Source organism: Pempheris klunzingeri, chromosome 15, assembly GCF_042242105.1.
Source record: "Pempheris klunzingeri isolate RE-2024b chromosome 15, fPemKlu1.hap1, whole genome shotgun sequence".
NCBI lineage: Eukaryota > Metazoa > Chordata > Actinopteri > Acropomatiformes > Pempheridae > Pempheris > Pempheris klunzingeri.
In genome coordinates this window covers 9,303,953-9,322,059 of record NC_092026.1, presented here as the reverse complement: position 1 = coordinate 9,322,059, position 18,107 = coordinate 9,303,953, and the positions used below count along the sequence as shown (strand labels likewise).

The 18,107-nt window shown below is 39.8% G+C and overlaps 1 protein-coding gene across 1 annotated transcript in view; it reads left to right on the top strand.

The window, feature by feature from the left end:
• Positions 1-17,842, top strand: part of dpp6b (dipeptidyl-peptidase 6b) — a 59,309-nt gene extending 41,467 nt beyond the window's left edge. Inside the window, exons 8-26 of the mRNA XM_070844599.1 lie at positions 3,752-3,872; positions 7,907-8,061; positions 9,527-9,624; positions 9,759-9,885; positions 11,717-11,755; positions 11,944-12,051; positions 12,133-12,224; positions 12,314-12,361; positions 12,454-12,566; positions 13,345-13,392; positions 13,533-13,631; positions 13,741-13,810; positions 14,242-14,436; positions 14,520-14,574; positions 14,728-14,830; positions 14,945-15,000; positions 15,098-15,170; positions 15,296-15,369; positions 16,556-17,842. Coding sequence (XP_070700700.1) covers positions 3,752-3,872; positions 7,907-8,061; positions 9,527-9,624; positions 9,759-9,885; positions 11,717-11,755; positions 11,944-12,051; positions 12,133-12,224; positions 12,314-12,361; positions 12,454-12,566; positions 13,345-13,392; positions 13,533-13,631; positions 13,741-13,810; positions 14,242-14,436; positions 14,520-14,574; positions 14,728-14,830; positions 14,945-15,000; positions 15,098-15,170; positions 15,296-15,369; positions 16,556-16,702 — 1,821 coding nt within the window. The 3' untranslated portion in view covers positions 16,703-17,842. The remainder of the gene's footprint in view (positions 1-3,751; positions 3,873-7,906; positions 8,062-9,526; positions 9,625-9,758; positions 9,886-11,716; positions 11,756-11,943; positions 12,052-12,132; positions 12,225-12,313; positions 12,362-12,453; positions 12,567-13,344; positions 13,393-13,532; positions 13,632-13,740; positions 13,811-14,241; positions 14,437-14,519; positions 14,575-14,727; positions 14,831-14,944; positions 15,001-15,097; positions 15,171-15,295; positions 15,370-16,555) is intronic.
• Positions 17,843-18,107: the final 265 nt, after the last annotated feature.

Genomic DNA, 18,107 nt, shown 5'->3' with positions numbered 1-18,107 from the left:
TTAAGCCTACTAAACTGTTTACTTAAAGTTCTTGTATTCAATGCAGATGAAAAAGTGAAAAAGAAAAAAATCACTTCTTTTTGTTTGTTTTCAAACTTTCAGCCTTGAGCTGTGCTATTATAGATAAATACAATGTGAAATTTGTTTTGTGGAGTGAAGTTTTGAATGAACTTCCCTGAAAGTCATTTACAAGCTGCAGCTCATCTCTTTTGACAAAGTGAAGTAAAAATACTGTGTGAACACATCAGCTGTGACTCAGGGATGAAACAGGCAAAGTCCAACTTTTGATTATTACTGAACATGAAGATATTTCACTGTGGTGTTTAATAGCTTTTTGATGCAAACAAACACTGAATTGCAATTGTCAAGGATTAATAATTAAGATTAGTCCATGTGTTAACGGACATGTCAGCCAGTGAAGGAATGAGAGCAGGTTTCAGTTCTGTGTTCTGAAGTTTGGGAGTTAAATGACATATGTTGTGTGAGACTTTTCTCAAAGAAAATTGCCGGCATCTGTTGCTTTAGCAAATGTCCATTAACGACATACTGTATATTTACCTTTAAGTGACATGAATGTCTAGCACCTCAGGGCATTAACGTTCTTATCCATCTGCAGCGAGGAAGTAGTGCTATGTAATTTGAGAGCCACAGAGTTTGCAGTGGCTTGGGGTGGACGCTGATGACAAATGATGTTGTGATGACAAAGGTCCCTAATATAGAGGTTATTTTAATCGAAACCATGATGTTATTCTAACTCTGAGCAAGTTGTTTTTGTCCCTAAACTTAATCAAATCTTAACCGTAGTAGTTTGTCAGATCAGAAATATTTTAACTGTTGTAACAGGGATTTGTGAAGGTGCTGGAAGGCACTGACAAATTGTCGTCTTGCTAATACAGCATAGTCTATGTTACAGCTGTCATTTTGTTGAATAACTTAATTACTTGTTGTTCACTATTTAAGCATTAGGCTTGCAATTTTCTTTATCGTCAACAAATTTCATGACCAGACAAATCCTACAAATCCTTTGTAGCTACAAATAGTTAGGGTTAGCAAAAGCTTGATGCAGCTCATCCATTTGTGCTCCATTGTTGTTAACATCAGTGAGCCACATCACACCACTGGGTGTCATGTTGCTTCGTTACAATGAATATGGGCACAGTTTGTTTTGAGTCGATCCAACATGCACTGCCTCGCTGCTGTAAATCAGTCACTAGTACGCTGAATGTGTATTACGCCGCAGCTTTAAGTAGTCCCCAAAAAATTTACTGTTTAGTACTGTTTGAGTATCATTGGCCAAAAGCTACAGTGCCCAGCTGTGTTAGCAAATTGTTTAGTCTTTTTTAAAAATGAAACTATATATTTAAAGATTTACATCTTCAGTAGAATCCAGTGGACACAGACAGGGTTATTGAGAGACGACTAAAAACACTGTTAACTTTGGTCTTTTAAATGCTATTTGTTGATGATGAGAAAAATAAAGAATAATGACAGCCCTATTCTGAAATGAACTTAAAACTGCCATTGACTAAAGCAATGTTTGTTTTATTCTCCGCCAAATGCAATCCTCCGCTTTTGTTTTTTACTTGTTGACTTTAAATGAGTTTCTGCTTGGATTGCGGGGCTTAGACAACAGACAGCCGCGTGTTTCATGAGCTGTTACTTCAAAGCTTTCTCTTCCTTCATAATTGCTCTTATCGTATCATTTGCTTGAATTACAGATACATTGCTGTGAGAAAATATTAACATTTTAAGTGTGCGATGAGACTTTGCCTGCCAAGGGAAGACAGCAGATTAATTTGCATATGATAATAGTGTACCTGATTGTTCCGTTTGCAATGCTGCTACTGTAGCTCTGCATTTGATTTAATGAACAGTCGAGGTTATGCGAGAAGAATTGGTTGAGCTCTCGTCTTTTGTCTCAGTCTGACCTGGCAATGTCGGACATGTTTTCTTTTTATTTCCTAGTGGTTTCTAAATATAACGATTTCCCAAGTTAATCAGAAGCGGACCAATTCATCATCAAGTACTTCATCAACACATAAGGATGAGAGGTGTGTATTAGTGTTTGTGGCAGTTTGGCTGTGTGCAATGAAGCATTAGATGTACAGTGAGAGGAGATGAATCCTGCAACGCTCCCCTCATTAAACTGCAAGCAATTACTCTACCGTGACAAAGCAATCAGTGAGGCTGGGTCAACATACATGCACACACACACACACACACACACACACACACTTGAAGATCAGGTGACATTGACACAGAAGAGAAGAAAGAACAGGGCAAAATTAGATTACAAAAATTAAACCAAATGAAAGTATCGTGACAAAATTGGACAATAACTAAAAACACACAGGCACATGTACACACACTGTCACACAGAAACAAGAAACCCTGCTATTTCAGCTCCACAGGTATCTTTGATGTCGCTACTTTCATCTCTCCACCTTTTTGAAATGACTCTTTTTTTTTTAGCCTTTTGCTTATTCTCTCATTTGAATCCCTTGAAGATTCAAAAGTCATTGAAAAAGACTGAGCTCAGGTCAAGAGTTTGTCGCCTGCTTTACAAATTACTCCAATTTTCAGAGACCATTCAGGATCAATTAGGACTTAATGCTATAATAAGTTTTCTGTTGACAGAGTCCCTTGAACCAAGAGGCTTAATGTATCTCTTTCAATCATTTGATGTTACAACATTGTGAAGTTGAATTGAGGTTTTGAAGCAGCTTTGGCAAAGGTGTAATTAATAATAATCAGAACATTTGAGAATTCAATTTTTATGTAACTCTTTGAAAGCTGCCTATGATTTTCGTTATGTCCCATGCGGCTTTGCAACATTCGCCAACCACAAGCTTCCTTTGCTTTACACAGCCCTGCATTGATCTGTTTTCCTCAGATGTTGATCCCACAATATAAAACTTTGATTTCCTCAACAGCAGCTATAGATCAGAGCAATGGGAGCCATGTTTTTTTTTCTTTTTTTTGATTCTTGTGCAATTTGAGGCTGAAGAGGTTTCAGCTGACAGCCCAGTCACACCAACACCGCCTGAGCTTCAGATACCAATCAATTCCACATTCATCTCCCTCATACTGGCACCAGGAAAAGCGGTGAAAACACTGGAGTGGATTGACAGAGGGTTTGAAGTGTCACACACTCATCTGCCAGCGGTCTGTCTTAATTCCTTCGGGCGAGGCCATCGTGCCATCAGGCTTATATCAGCAGTCTAACCTGCAGTTTAGCCCAGCCGTTGCCACGCCAAGCAGACAGGATGATGTCTACACACATCTTAAGAACGCAGCAGGGAAAATGGTGTGCTTGTGCATGACTTGAATGTTGTGTGTGTGTGTGTGTGTGTGTGTGCCTGCAGGGCCTCATTCAGCTCCAGCTCCTTGATTAACAACAGAAAGGGTTTCATACTGCTTTGGAGAAGAATCCAGTTCGAACTGTAATTAGGCAAATATCCGTTAATACAGTGCTTAAGGCAGGTGTTGACTGAGACTGTATTAGCTTATAGGTGTCATTGAGTGGGTAGCTGTGTTTCTATCTGGATTAGGATCAAGTCATGTTGTGATAACAAGCCCCAGGTGGGTTTGGCATAAAGGCTCATAGATAGAAAAATGTGAGACCCAGACGCTGACAAAAAAGTAGTCTCAGCTTTGCACTGCAGGAAAAAGAAATGTAAGAGTTAACATTGTAGCAATACAGTGATACAGGGACTAACGATGGCTCTCCCTTCTGCATTTGTCTGTCCAGATCTTTATATTTGAAAACAACATCTACTACAGAACAACAGTAGAGAGCCGAGCGATCCGTCTGGTTTCCACCGGCAAAGAGGGAGTCATCTTCAATGGCCTTGCTGACTGGCTGTATGAAGGTAAGACGACTGCAAACAGTTAGAAAGAATTTCTTTGTCACTGTTAGAATTTACAAAAATGAAGGAACTGAGTGAAATTGGACCAAATTGGCCCAAACGCCAAACGGCCACCTGAGCATCACACTTACACGTGATCATTTAACATCTCATTTTAAAAGCATTAACATGCGATTGTAACGCATGTAATTTTGACAGGACCCTTGAGCCTGGCAGGGATTTGCTATGATTCAGCCACAAGAGCATTAGTGAGTTTGGACACTGATGTTGGGCGTCTGGGCCTGGTTTGCAGTCGGTGGTCCATTTCATCCCAAAGGTGTTAGATGGGGTTGAAGACGGGCTTCTGTTGAAGCCAGTCAGGTTCTCTCAGATCACATGTTCACCAGCCAGCTGCTAGCTTTTGGCTGTCTGCTATTTGGTGCTGGGCAGGTAGTGTGAGATCGGTGTGAGAACAACCGAAATAGATGTGCTGTGGGCCTGCAAACCAAAACAATACATTAAGATGCTCTGCAGATCTGAAATACAGAATAAGCTGATGAAAACACTTCCAGTGCACAAAGGTATGCGTGTGTACGTTCGGTCAAGGGTGTCCACAAACTGCAGGACATGCGATGCATTTAACCAGCTGAATTCGAAGACTATTTAATCCAATCTTGTGACAACTGCCCCGCACCACCCCCACCTCAAGGCGTGGCATGTGTTTGTCTGCATGATTCCATTTGAATAGGCACAGCTGGCTGCGTTTCAGTGCACCTCCTTTCCTAGACTTCCCATAGCTTGTCTTTGTGTTCAGGTAATTTTAATTAATTCATGTCTGCTGCTTTGCAATCTCACTCAGCAGATGTTCAAACGCTAGCAGGCTTGTAATTTAATATGAGACATTTTGTGATTACTGCATATGTGATACAGACATTCCAATTACATTACCACTTGGATATGGTTTTGTTTACAGATGCACTGCCAAGTTTGAGACTAGTTTCTCCTGTAGTTTATAATAAAATTTAGAGGTTTCTTGTTTAGTAAGTGAGTAAGTAAGTAAGACTTCTGTTCCCAGCATTGTTATAATTATTAATTTTGGATTTATTCAGAGGGTGGATTTGATTATAATTGCAGTTTACTTATATAATATAATTGGAAAATGTCAGAGAAATTATTGTTACAGTGCATGAAGTGCTTCAGGGTCTGCTCTAATCGGTTTTTCATTAATGGGATTATTTCTTTGCTGTACAGTACTAGACACAGAATATGACATGAAAGAATTAATCCATTTTCAGTGCTAAAGAAAGATTTGTCTTGCTGTGTTTTCCTGCCGTGTTTCATGGATTTATCAGCGGATAACAGACTGTCTCACAAAAGCAGAGATAATGTAGCTTGCATCTTTTACACACGCTGCCTGTTAATGGTGTGTTCAGTATTGTTTAGCAGAGATTGGTTTTGCTAAAGTTGTTTGAGTTTGGTTCAAGGTGAAGCTGCTTCTTTTCTCTCAGGTGTTTAGTGTTCTGCAGTCAATCATCTTCGACCTTGAGTGAGAGAACTTGATTATGGGCAGCAAATGTTCCCATCACAGTATTGTTAGTGATCTGTTTTAAGGAGGTAAAATATATGATTTCAGGTGACTTCTAGTATTTGGTCCCACACATTCAATTTTAAAACTGTTTAGTAAATTAAGTTTTTTCCTGCTGCAATCAGTGGATTTCCCAGAAAAGCTCAACACATCTCTAATTTATTGCCCACTGAGCATATATAAATGTAGAATCTACATGTAGCACATTTCATTTAAGTTACAGTAAATCGTGCAGATATTGTTGAAATATTCAAAGAAAATGTGCAATTTCTACGGCTGCACTACTACATCAAATGGAATATTTTAGATGATGAACTGAAAACTTGTGTATCAAAAGATTCACATTTTCTGAAACGTGGAGATCCTAAAAAAAAAATTGAAATCCTGTGAGTTTGAACAATGCTTGATCAAAACAAAAAAAAAAGATAATTATCTGTGAGGCTTTGATTTTGATCAGAGCTAATAATTATGCCTCAGTTGTCACAATAAAGCATTAACAAACATGGGAGCTCTAACTTTGATCAATAGATTAAAGATAGTGAAGTCATGGGCCTGAAGTTGAGATGACTTTTAATGATTCCTGTAGTGCAGTGGGTTTGGGAGATGGAGGAGATGAAAGAAATCGATTTTAAAAGGATGCAACATGTGAGTTTGTGTCTTATATTATTTTATCTTCACATGTACGTTTCTGTGGCTTTTAGGCTGCGCACATTCCCTTTCCCCAGCTGATGGAGTTTTAGATAGATATATGTTTGCCTCTGAAGGCAGAGACTGTCATGCAAAGAAGACACAGTGTCACAACAACCTCACAGCTGATCCACAGCACCTCAACACTGTCACAGTGGATGTGAGACGGCAAGAAACACAAAAACATCCTTTCTTTTTGTGCCCCTGTTAGAGAGACAATTCAAATCTTTTTGTCTTGTATGAACCGCAGATACAGTGTGCATCCTGTAGTTTACGTTAAGTCAGCAAAGGCAACATTTCCAAAGAGGAACATGCTGTCTTATTAAATGCTCAACCTTAAGAAAATAATAGATGTAATACGTATTATGTTGTGCATTTCCAAGGTTATAGAAGATAATATGCAGGCTGATGCTCTATGGACACCTCCTGCTGTACTGTGACTACCTAGCTTCCCCTCGATGGAGAACTTAGTGTTGAGAATTAAACATTGAATGGTGTCCATTGTCCACTCTGACCCTGCTATATTTGGCTTTGTGTGCAATTACAGTAATGTTAAACATAATCATACCCTGAAGACATCAAGGTTGAGTCAATCATTTTTGCCAGGAAATGGCTGTTGATTGGATCTCCACATGTTGCCACATTCAAGTGTAAACCTCAGGTGCTTTTCACAGAGCTCTTCTGCCCCCTGCTGGATGAAAATCACTCACCAGGAAACTGCTTAAAAAGGGAAAAATTGGGAATTAAGGAGGGAAAATGTCTTTACATTGAAATGACAAGCAAAGTCTTCAAAATAATCAGGTTTTTTTCTTGTGGGCGCATGTTTGTGCCTTGGCTTCATCCAAAATGTCAGGTACCTTACTGACAGCGCATCTTTAAATTCTTCAATGTTCAGTTAACTCGCTAGGAATATTGCAACAATACCTCAAACAAAGGAACCAGGCAAGGAAAAGAAAGCTGTGTCTATACGGAATTTTCTATACACTGAAAACTGAATTTACTCTGTTCAAAAATTAAGAAGAAGAAGACAGATGTGGGAAAAAATGTGTGGAATTACCTGAGTGAGAGCAATCCTTAAAAAAGCATTGATGACAACTACTGTAATTTTTTATTTATAACGAATTATAATTACTGTCATAATGTGATTCAGAGGCATCAAATCTACATCAGCATAGCGTATGTACTGCAATGCTAAGCTCTGGTTTCATCTCTTTGCATTTTAAACTGCTTTTGAGTTGAAATTGAATTTGAGTAATTCATTTATTTTTCCTCAGTGACAGGGAAGGAGATGGCCACCATGAATCACACATGCTATGAATAATAAATTAGTGTCTGTTCAGATTGTGACATATTGAAAATGGCTTCATCAGCGTCAGAATATTATATACATAAACACCAACTAATAGGAAAGCTGCAACTAGAGCAATGTAAATGTTTTATGTTAAGCATTGCCTTTTAGGGAATTGGTAGCGTCATTACCAAATAACTAAATTAGGACACAAACATAATTGGATTTTCCATAAAAACTAACTCAGTCTGATTTCTGGAAAACAGAGTTTATTATAGAGTTTATTGTCATTCTGTCCATACAGCCCTCAGTACACAGGGGAACAGAACTGTGTTCCTTCAGTACTTCATATGATAGAAACAAATGCACATACACAAAAAACAAGAGAAAGAGGAAACATGAAACAGGGAAAAAAAAAAAATTTTGTTCCTCATTTTAAAAACTTCTGGTCCTTTATTTCATGTATTCTTCACTATATCAGATTGTTTTGTTTTACAGAGGAGATCCTGCAGACCCACATAGCCCACTGGTGGTCTCCAGACGGGCTGCGTCTGGCCTACATGACCATCAATGACACGCTGGTGCCGAAGATGGAAGTCCCCTTTTTCACAGGAACACCGTACCCCGCCAGCTTTGAGTATCACTATCCAAAGGCAAGTCTCCAGCCACAACCCCATACCACTTCTTAGGCTGAGCAAACTTACACAGGCTAAAAGCAATATTTTTATAATACTAATGTATCAATTGACAATGTGAAAACAATTTTCCAATATAAAAGAGGTTTCAGCTCATTGTTTGGCTGTCCATGCTGCCACTTTACTGGTTTGTTTACTCTCATCGCTCTCATAGCATCGCTTTAATGCCGTTAACAGGTAGCTGTTGTCAAAGAAAAACCTTTAAAAACCCACTGTACATTACCTGTCAGGCCGCAAACGGCAGAACGAAAATGTTAGAAACTGGTTGGTGACCAAAGTGCAGCATTTAACAGCTAAGAGCCAGATGTTGCTAGAAACCAAAAAACAGAGCTACTTTTTGCCCATGAAGCATTATTAGATGTAGCTATTAGTATTTCTAAAATAATATTAGCCAGCATTGTCTGAAAAACCCAAAAGGGCGTTTAAAAGCACTTACTGCTGTTCTGGTGGTCGTTTCAGGATCCTTAAAGGCATCTGGATGAAAAAATAAGCTTAAAAGAGTCATAGGTGATAATATGTCGATGTGTGTTGGACAAACTGGAGAGAGTAGCTACATTTTGAAAGTATCCAACCGAGTAAAAATCCCACCGTCTCTTCAGGCCTGCCTCCAAAGCCATTCCCCCATAACACATTAACTCTTGCTTCCTGACCGATGTTACTGCTGGAGGACGAGTCCACTTAAGTGATGAAAAGAACGGCTGCTGCCACCATGACTCTATGACCACGTCCATCATTCATTCTGTAACGTTACACAACCACTGACTGACGGCCTCTTTCAGCTTTTCAGTCTAACAAATGATGCCACAATCATATAAACACATGCACAATAGCTATCATGAACATGACATTACATTGAGCTCATAGTTACTGTTGACTCGGCTCAGAAAGTATGCTAAAAAACACATTTGAGAGCTGTGGTTCTCTCTCGTTCTTCTGCTCAGTGTGTTTCGTGTTGGGTAACTCACGAAAGTTCACTGAGCTGCAAGTTAAAATAAGGTCACACTTTTTCTGCCATTCTTGTGCTTCCAGCTTGAGCAATACGTTTGCCTGGCCTTGTGGAAGACTGTGGTCATGCTCAATGAACACACGGGCAGAGTGAGCCCAGGTTGGCAGATGCACAAGCTGGCCAGCCAGTCATTTCATTTGGGCTGAATGAATTGATTGTACAAACTTATTACAGGCCTGTGACAGCTATAGATTTTTTCTTTTTTTAGTCAAACCACTTCACTCATTAATTGCTGTCAACCTGTTATGAAAACAACAAATAAACATAATTGCTTCCAAAGTAGGTTACATACCAAGCCTTTAAATATTCTAGCATGCTGATGTTGATGTATAGAACTCATTTAACAGAAAGACAATTCATCACTGTCTCAAACTGAAATCCAGTCTGACCTATCTAATTTCCTGTTCTCCCTTGCAGGCTGGGGAGGAGAACCCTGTAGTGCACCTGTTGGTGGTGAGCCTCAACGGTCCCCTGCACACCGTGGTGATGAAGAAACCTGATGACCCCCGAATAGGGTGAGTGTCAGCCTAACAGTGGCTTATTGGTATGAAGCAATAAGCATAAAAAGTAGCCCTGGAGGATTTTCTTAAAGTAGTCGAGACAGAGGTTGTCAGTGGTGGTGATGTATTCTCCCCTTCTGGTTACCCAGGAGGGAATATTATATCACTATGGTGAAATGGGCCACCAGCACCAAGCTGGCTGTCAACTGGCTGAACAGAGCCCAGAACAACTCTATCCTGACACTGTGTGAGGCCACAACTGGAGTCTGCATTAAGGTGAAATATTTGGCACTCGGCAAAGTATGAAATCTGCTGTCACTGTTTATTTACTGTTTGTTAAAGGATGCGTCTGGTGATATTCTGTTTTACTGTCAACAAATATTGTGAAAGAACCAAAACCGACAATGAATTTAAATCTACTAATGAGCACTACCCGTGTAACTAAAGGGTGACATGGCTTATTTATTTGTGCCTTCGACATCCATTGTTGTCCAGAAACCAATAAAACACATCAGTGAGTATCACTGTTCCCTCATTACTGGGTAGCTAAAAACTCAAAAGCATCAAATCCAAACCTGAAAATAACATGAGTAACATTTGCAAAAAAAACATTGTTTGACATTTTGGGAAATACTACCATTTGCTTCGGAGAGCAAGATGAGAAGATTGATTCTCCTCCAATGTCTGTCTGATTTAGAGATGCTGGTAGGTGGATTTTGTCACTGTTTGTCACAGAGACAGGGCAGCTGTTTCCAGTGTTTGTGCAAAGTTGAGCTAACCAGCTTCTGTCTGTAGCTGTATATAATTACTTTTCTTTAAACTCTAGAAGAATCACTGAGGAATGGCTCTCATTTACAGATGATGTTGAGTATAAAAGTATCAGTTTTTAAGGTGCTCTGCAAAAAGTTCCAGGTAGTCAGAGCTTTCTGGCATAGTAAGATGGCAGCTTTCCAGGAAGGGTCTTGTTAAAAAAATACATATGTTTATCACATCTCAGGCAGAGAAGACTTCCCAACTTTTCTGCACAGGATGCAGTAATGAGTGCTATAAACATCACCAATAACAAACCTAAGAGCAGAAGGGTAAACAGCATTCAGGGATTAAAAGTAGAATCAGAGGCATGCCTATAAATTACATCACCGTGATCCATTAATAAAAACTGGACCTATAATTGAACCTTGTGGAACACCCTTAGATATTGGTTAAAATGAATAGTTCCCAAGTTGCTGCCGATCAGACAGGTAACTCTGTGGTAAACTGTATATTCATGGTATAGGCACATAAACCAAAACCACCACTACTTAAATGATCAACAGTGTCAGGGTTAGGAGACTTGGAAAGGTCCACAAAAATGGAATCACAGTGATTCTTTTTAAAGAATTGACAATGTCATTCACAACTAAAGTGACGGCAGAAACAGCGCTGTACAAAGGCCTGAACCCAGATTGACGCTGACTCAGCACAAAGTTTTCGTAGAGAAATTCCTTAAGTTGATCATTTTACCACTAACTCTATATTTTAGCCAAACAAGACAATTCTATAGTTATTTCTATAGGCATACACTATAGATCTATTGATATTTTGACCACTCTTTTCTCCACTGTTATGCTGGGGAATGACATGAGCAGTTCTCCAGACTCTGGAAACTACTCCAGTAGACATAGAAAGATAAAGAATTTGAGTTATTTCCTCAGTAGCTAGTGAAGCAGAAACATCAAGAAAAAAAGGATCCAAATTGTCTCATGAGTCAATTTTTTTAGGGTCAGTGGTTTGGAGAGCTTAAATAACTGCGCTGATGTTTAACAGAGAGATAAGAAAGTGGCATCAATCTTCTCATCTGATTCTTTGCCAGAAAGCAAATAGGCAAATTTTTCAAAATGTCAAACTTTCGCTCGAGTTTTTCCATCTTCAGTAGGACAGAATGGGCTCATGGTTGAGTGCCATCAATGGATGAAGGCCGGAAAGTACTTAGAGACTGACTAACACACTGTTGGATTGGGATATTTTTGTTTGATTTGTTGAGAAAAACAAAAATATAGAATATTGCCAGGCTTATCTTATCTTTTTAGATGAATAACTTTCACTAACACTCTCTTGTTATTCACAGAAACACGAGGATGAGAGTGAGAGCTGGTTGCACAGACAGGTACGTGATGAAAACACCTCTTCCCTGTTGTTGTGAAGCAGTTTGCAAAAAAACAGATGGTGTTTGTGCCGTGTGTTGGGAGCGGGAACATGTAAATAACAGGAAATAGAAAAGCCCTGCAGGCATGTTTTGGAATACACACTTCGTGTACATACTGTATCCATATGTTTTTGCTCTCCTCTCTGCAGAACGAAGCACCGCTCTTTTCCCAAGATGGACACAAGTTCTTCTTCACCAGAGCGATCCCTCAGGGTGGGAGAGGAAAGTTTTTCCACATATCTATGTCCACCTCTATGGTAAATAACCACCAGACTTATCCACATAATATCTGTGTTGATGGTGCGGTACATTGTGTTGATTGTTTAATTTTCCTCTAGCCGAACACTAGCACAGACATTCTTCAGTCCCTGACCTCTGGAGACTGGGATGTCACCAGCATCCTGGCCTACAATCATGGAAAGAACCTCATGTAAGACATTTTTGATGTTTGCATGCACATTGCTGCAAAATCATGGATATTTCGGTGCTTGATGGTAATATTTGGATGTTTTTTTCCAGATACTTCCTGAGCACAGAGGATGACCCCAAACGCCGCCACTTGTATAGGTGGGATTTTATTTGAAGTTATGAGTACTCTTCTGTTTTCTACAAGTGCTGTTTAAGGTATGCGATGATACTCACTCAGTGCCATCCTACAGCGCTGACACAATTCCTCCGTTCAACCGCTGCTGCCTGTCTTGTGAGTTCATCTGCGGCTATGTGGATGTTTCGTTCAGCCACAACATGAAGTACTTCTTGCTCCACTGTAAAGGTGAGCATCTTCGACCTTGAGTCTCTTGAGTCGAGAATCATTTTATGAGAGCAGACTGAGAGGGTTTTACATCCCAGCACTCCTGACAATGAAAGTCTTCTGGGACATGGAGCTGAATTAGAGCTCCATGTCAGGTTAAGAACTTATATCGAACTGAACATTAACAGATAAACCGCTGCTGGATCCCAGTGATTGGCCACAGAAATAAATATCTTGTCTGACTTCATGCCAACAGTAATGTGAGCCCTACTGAGCTGCTGCCAGAGACTTTGTGTTTTTTCAGTACTTATAACATGGAAATAAGACTAAGCCCAGTGTTTAGTGTTATGGTGTTGTTTACTAGATAGTCCTCAGAGACTGTCATTGTTTCTTTCTTTTTTTTTTGCCCTTATTGCTTCAACACAGGGGCACAGCCTCACAGTTTCTATGGTAGCTGATTTGTTTAGTGGGCTCACTCCAGAGAGAAAAGTGCCAGTGGCTTTCTTCAATAATTGGATCTTTGGAGAGTAGCTCCATTGTGAAATAATAAGCTACTTCCTCATGGGACGGATGTAGATTATTAACTGTAGAGCTGGCTGAGAGGGCTGTTGCTGAAGTCTATTGATGAGATGAGACAGGGAGATGCTTCGGTAGCAGTGAACGATTGGGTTTCAGAGGCTTGATTACCGGTAAAAGAAGCCTTTTGTGGGGCCGTGTTACATGAAATTTAAGTATCATGCTTATCATATTTACTTCTATTATTGCCTTCCTATTAACATATTGTTTTTGTTCTGTATAGGTCCAAATGTACCAATTGTGGCAATCTATAGAACCAAGGACAAACAAAGTGAGTTCCGTCTCAGTAGTGTTATCCTCCTACTTCACCATGTTCACTAAACACTGCTGAATACGCTTTCACTGATAAATGGACTTGTCATTGTGAGACTGCAACAAAAGACCTGTTTTCTTTAACCTGCTTAACTGCAGAGGTGTTTGACGTGGAGACAAATGAAAGAGTAAACAACACGCAGAACAACATGCAGATGCCCTTAGTGGAGAACAAGACCATCGTCATAGATGACTACAGTACGTGACGTTAAATTACGTTGAATTGTCTGTGTAAACATCCTCATGAAATAACAGCCCTTTAACTTGTAACATGAAATTCCCATTAACCTTGTCCTTTCTGTTGCAGCTCTGACAATGCAGATCCTGAAGCCAGCTGCATTTGTAGAAACGGCTCATTACCCCTTACTGCTGCTAGTGTGAGTATGATTACCTCTGACTGTTTTTATTCCAAAAACATTTCTCTATGAAACGGTGCACAAAATATCATCAACACTTGAATGCAGCAACTAACAATTACTTTCATTATTGTTATAAAGGATACTACAGCGATTTAGTATTACACTTCCCTAAACTTGGAGACCTCAAAGGAGTTGGGGAAATCCTGACTTTTAGACCCTGATGTGGGCTAAGATCTAAAAATGCTTGACGGTTTGGCGAGCAATCAGTTGCTCATGTGCCATTTACAGTCATTTTTTAAATGTATTGACTATTTGGTCCATGACACCTTAAGAAATGGTGAAAAGCTGCCTGTCATGATTCATCAGGGTGAAGTCGTCTAATTCCTTATGCTGTTTGAAAAGTCCATGAAATGACCGACATGTCTTCGTCCTGTCTGTATTTTCCACAGTGACGGTACGCCCGGTGGGCAGATGGTGTCGGAGCAGTTCCGGGTGGACTGGGCCACAGTTCTGGTCAGCAGCTTCAGCACCATCGTCATCCGCTTTGACGGCCACGGCAGCGGCTTTCAGGGCACAAACTTTCTCCACAAAGTCAGGAGGAAACTGGGGAAACTAGAGGAGAGAGATCAGCTGGAGGCACTCAGGTAAGACTTCTGCTCTCACTGCAAACGCCACAAGCAGCCAAGGCCAAATCTCTGAAGTTTAACTAGTTTTCCTTCATTTTTAGGTTCATATCCAAAGAGCCTTATATTGATAAGACTCGAATGGGAGTTTATGGGAAGGTAAGGTGGACACATGCTCAAAGAGGCTCCTAAGATGTACGCATTTTGTTGTCTGTTAACTGCATGCCTTCCCAGAGATACACCAACTATGGCACATGGAAGTTATCATAAAATATAATTTAATAGACTTCCTGACGTGTTCCTGTGTTTCAGGCCTACGGAGGATATTTAGCCACGATGCTTCTGAGCTCTGAGGAGTTCACTGAACTTAAATGTGGAGCAGCAGTCTCCCCCATTACAGATTTCGAGCTCTATGGTATAACTTATATAACTATATTTTCGGATGTGTTCAAGATGCCACGCTCTTGGTAGAGTGTCTAAAGGCGCCCGGTCTTTCTAACTCTGTTTTTCCTTTTTTTCCATATCGCAGCATCTGCATTTTCAGAGCGATACCTCGGCTCTAAGACGGATTCCCGAGTATACACGGTAAAGTTGGAATGTTACAGCGTCCTTAACCCAAATCACAGGACAAAATGTTTCCAAAAACATTTCCTATATGTTTTCCTCTTTCTCTTTCCTTCAGATGGCAAATTTAGCACACAGAGCCGGTCAGCTTCTGCAGAAAGAGTATTTGATAATTCACCCAACTGCTGATGGTAACAGACCAGAACATGTTTTATACATCATCATTTCTTCATACTGTAGTGAGTGAAACACTGACTATTTATCTGTGATCAGACCCTAATGTGTCTCTCCAATCTTTTCCTCTCCGCTACCACAGAAAAGGTTCACTTCCAGCACACAGCCAAATTTATCAATCATTTAATCAGCGAGAAGGCCAATTACACTCTACAGGTGAGCTGCAGTTTCTGAAGTCATATTTGTCAATATGTTCCTGATATCACGATGAAAGCTCTAATTTCAGAAGATGAATGTGCTTGTTCTGAAATGATAAATTACTTTTGATATTTGATTGTTAAAGGTTTCATTTTTTGTTTAATCTTAATATAAAACTCAAATACCATGTAATCAATCCTCCTGCTCATGCTGGTTGTGAAGAGATCCAATGTAGGTGAAGGGAGACAGAATCCAGAGCAATATGAGGCTTTGGCTTAGTGAAATCAAGAGGGTGTCTTTTAAATTTTTAGTATTTTAGTCTTTTTAGTAAGGAAAAAAAAAAAAGGAAATTTCATACAAAAAAAAATTATACATTTGGAAGACTTCGCTTCATTTGACTATCTCAGACTGCCAAAGTGTCATATTAGCTGTGTCTGTTGTCTTAGAAGCCAGTTTGGACAAGACGAACAATTACAAAGACAGCACTGCAGTTTGCAAAACAATGTCCCCACAACGCCCATTAGTAACCGTTACGGAGCTGCTAATCACATCATGGGATCTTCCTCAGTAGATAAAGTTTGCCAAGTTGTCACAAAACTGTAGGTGTTTATATTTGCTTTTTCCTGAGCAGAAACACCCAAAAAATATTCAGCTCACCATGATGTAAAATAAAGAAAAGCAGCAAATCCTCACATTGGAGAAGCATCAGGAAATTAACAGGATTGTTGCAGACAAATATTCTGGCGAACCAGTTCCATTGTCAAATGTGATGTGTGTGCATGTGATTAATGTTTAAGGATGAAATTTAAAAAATGTGAACCAATCCTTTAAAACGCGAACCTGTTGCTTGTTCAAGTCGCTGGGTCTAGCTCCACTAATGTGAGGATATGCTGCATTTTTCTGTTTTATATTATTATAAATAAATCAGAACTTCACTTTAAAGGCTCATGCACACCTTCAATGTCTTGTAGATGTGCACACTTTTTCTTGAAAGTAACTTTACTGAAGATACAATGTTTTGGTCCCTAGACCTTCGTCAGGTAAAGACAGTGTTCAGGAAAATAAAGCAATCTGAAGATGTCACCTAGGCACATGTTGCAAATTAAACGGCTAATACACTAACCTATATAATAAAAAGATTGATTGATAATAAAATATAATTCAGTGCAGCTCTATATAAACCCATCCCTGTATTTGTCTGCAGATCTACCCAGATGAGGGACACTTCCTACACAGTGATGGGACCCAGCAGCACCTGAGCCAATCCCTGGTCAACTTCTTCGAGGCGTGTTTCCGAGTGCCGGAGGTTCTGACAGAGGACCAGCAGGAAGACGACGAGGACGACAGTTAAACTCTGAGCAGCCCGAGCAGCTACTACGGCACAATATGCAACAGATCTTTCTAACACAATCAACCCACACCACCTGCTGTCCAATCTGATTTTAGCTCCACTCCCAAGGGCAGCACCTGCATGTGCGACGGGGCCTCGGCCTACAACCCCCCTCCTGCTGGTCAGAAAGACAAAATAGATCTCAGACATGAACTAGTCTTATTTCCCTCAGCTACTGGAATTTATGGACAAGTACTCCCTCTGGTGGACAAATAGAGGATCAACATAACATCCATTGACCAATGCGTCTCAATTCCAAACCAGGCACATTAATCGAGCGCTTCGCAGCACAAAATATCCCCTGTGAAGATCAGTTCATTATGTTGAGTTTTAACTTTTGAAAGGCTGCCAGTTTCTGATGACCTTGCAGACAAACTTACTGATTATTGTGTTCATGAGTATGATTACTGCAACTTGTTTCTCAGAATTTCTCTGTTCAGTGTTGTCTATGAGTGGATGTCTGGCTGTGTCAGTCCCTAGTTGCTTTACAAAAGCAGGGCACAATGTTCAACTTGTGTTGTACTCCAAAAAACATCCAAAGTGTCCATACAAAAATGGGATGAAATCGCATTTTACCTTCTCATTTTTCTGAATTAATCTCGTTCTTTTAGTCACTGTGCCTTAATGTGGGTGAAATGTTCACGTTAGGAGCCCACATGACACTGACAATGAGTAAATACTGATGGGCCTTGTCTGAACTTTGCATTCTGTTGATAATTCAAATCCAGATCATGATTTCGCTTTCCTCAAATGATGGCCAGTTATTAGTGAGGGAAGTTTAAGTCACACAGTATGGCACACTTTATCTCAAAACATGGAAACACCTGAATACAAAACAGTTGTATGTCTGCTTGAAAGACGGTATTAAACTGACAAATATGTAAAGTATTTAGTTTGCAAATACAGCTCTTGATATTTACCTTCCAACCTGACATGCTGGTGGAATTAACGATCCTGATTTCTCATCATTTTGTGAATTACTTTGACTTGTGTGTTAAATGGCTAAATTGACTCTCTCCCCATGTCACTTCTGTTAGTATTGTCAGTGGTTTCTAGTCAGCTGATGTACAAAGTGTATAAATCTTATATTAAGTCTTTATGTTATATGTGCAACTTGTATATAAAGCATTTTGAAATCTATCTTTAGTTGGCTTTATTTGTCACTTCTGATCTGTGCTGCCACATTTGATGTTATTCTAATTCAGCCAGTAATCCCTCCTGTGTGCATTGGAGGTACTGTAGTACCTGACAGGCTTTTTGCACAGGAGACATTCTGACACCCCATCACAGGTGTTAATGACATTAGCGATGGTTTGAAGCGTCTAAATGAGCTGTGACAGTGGGCCAGCATGCACGACACCAGGAC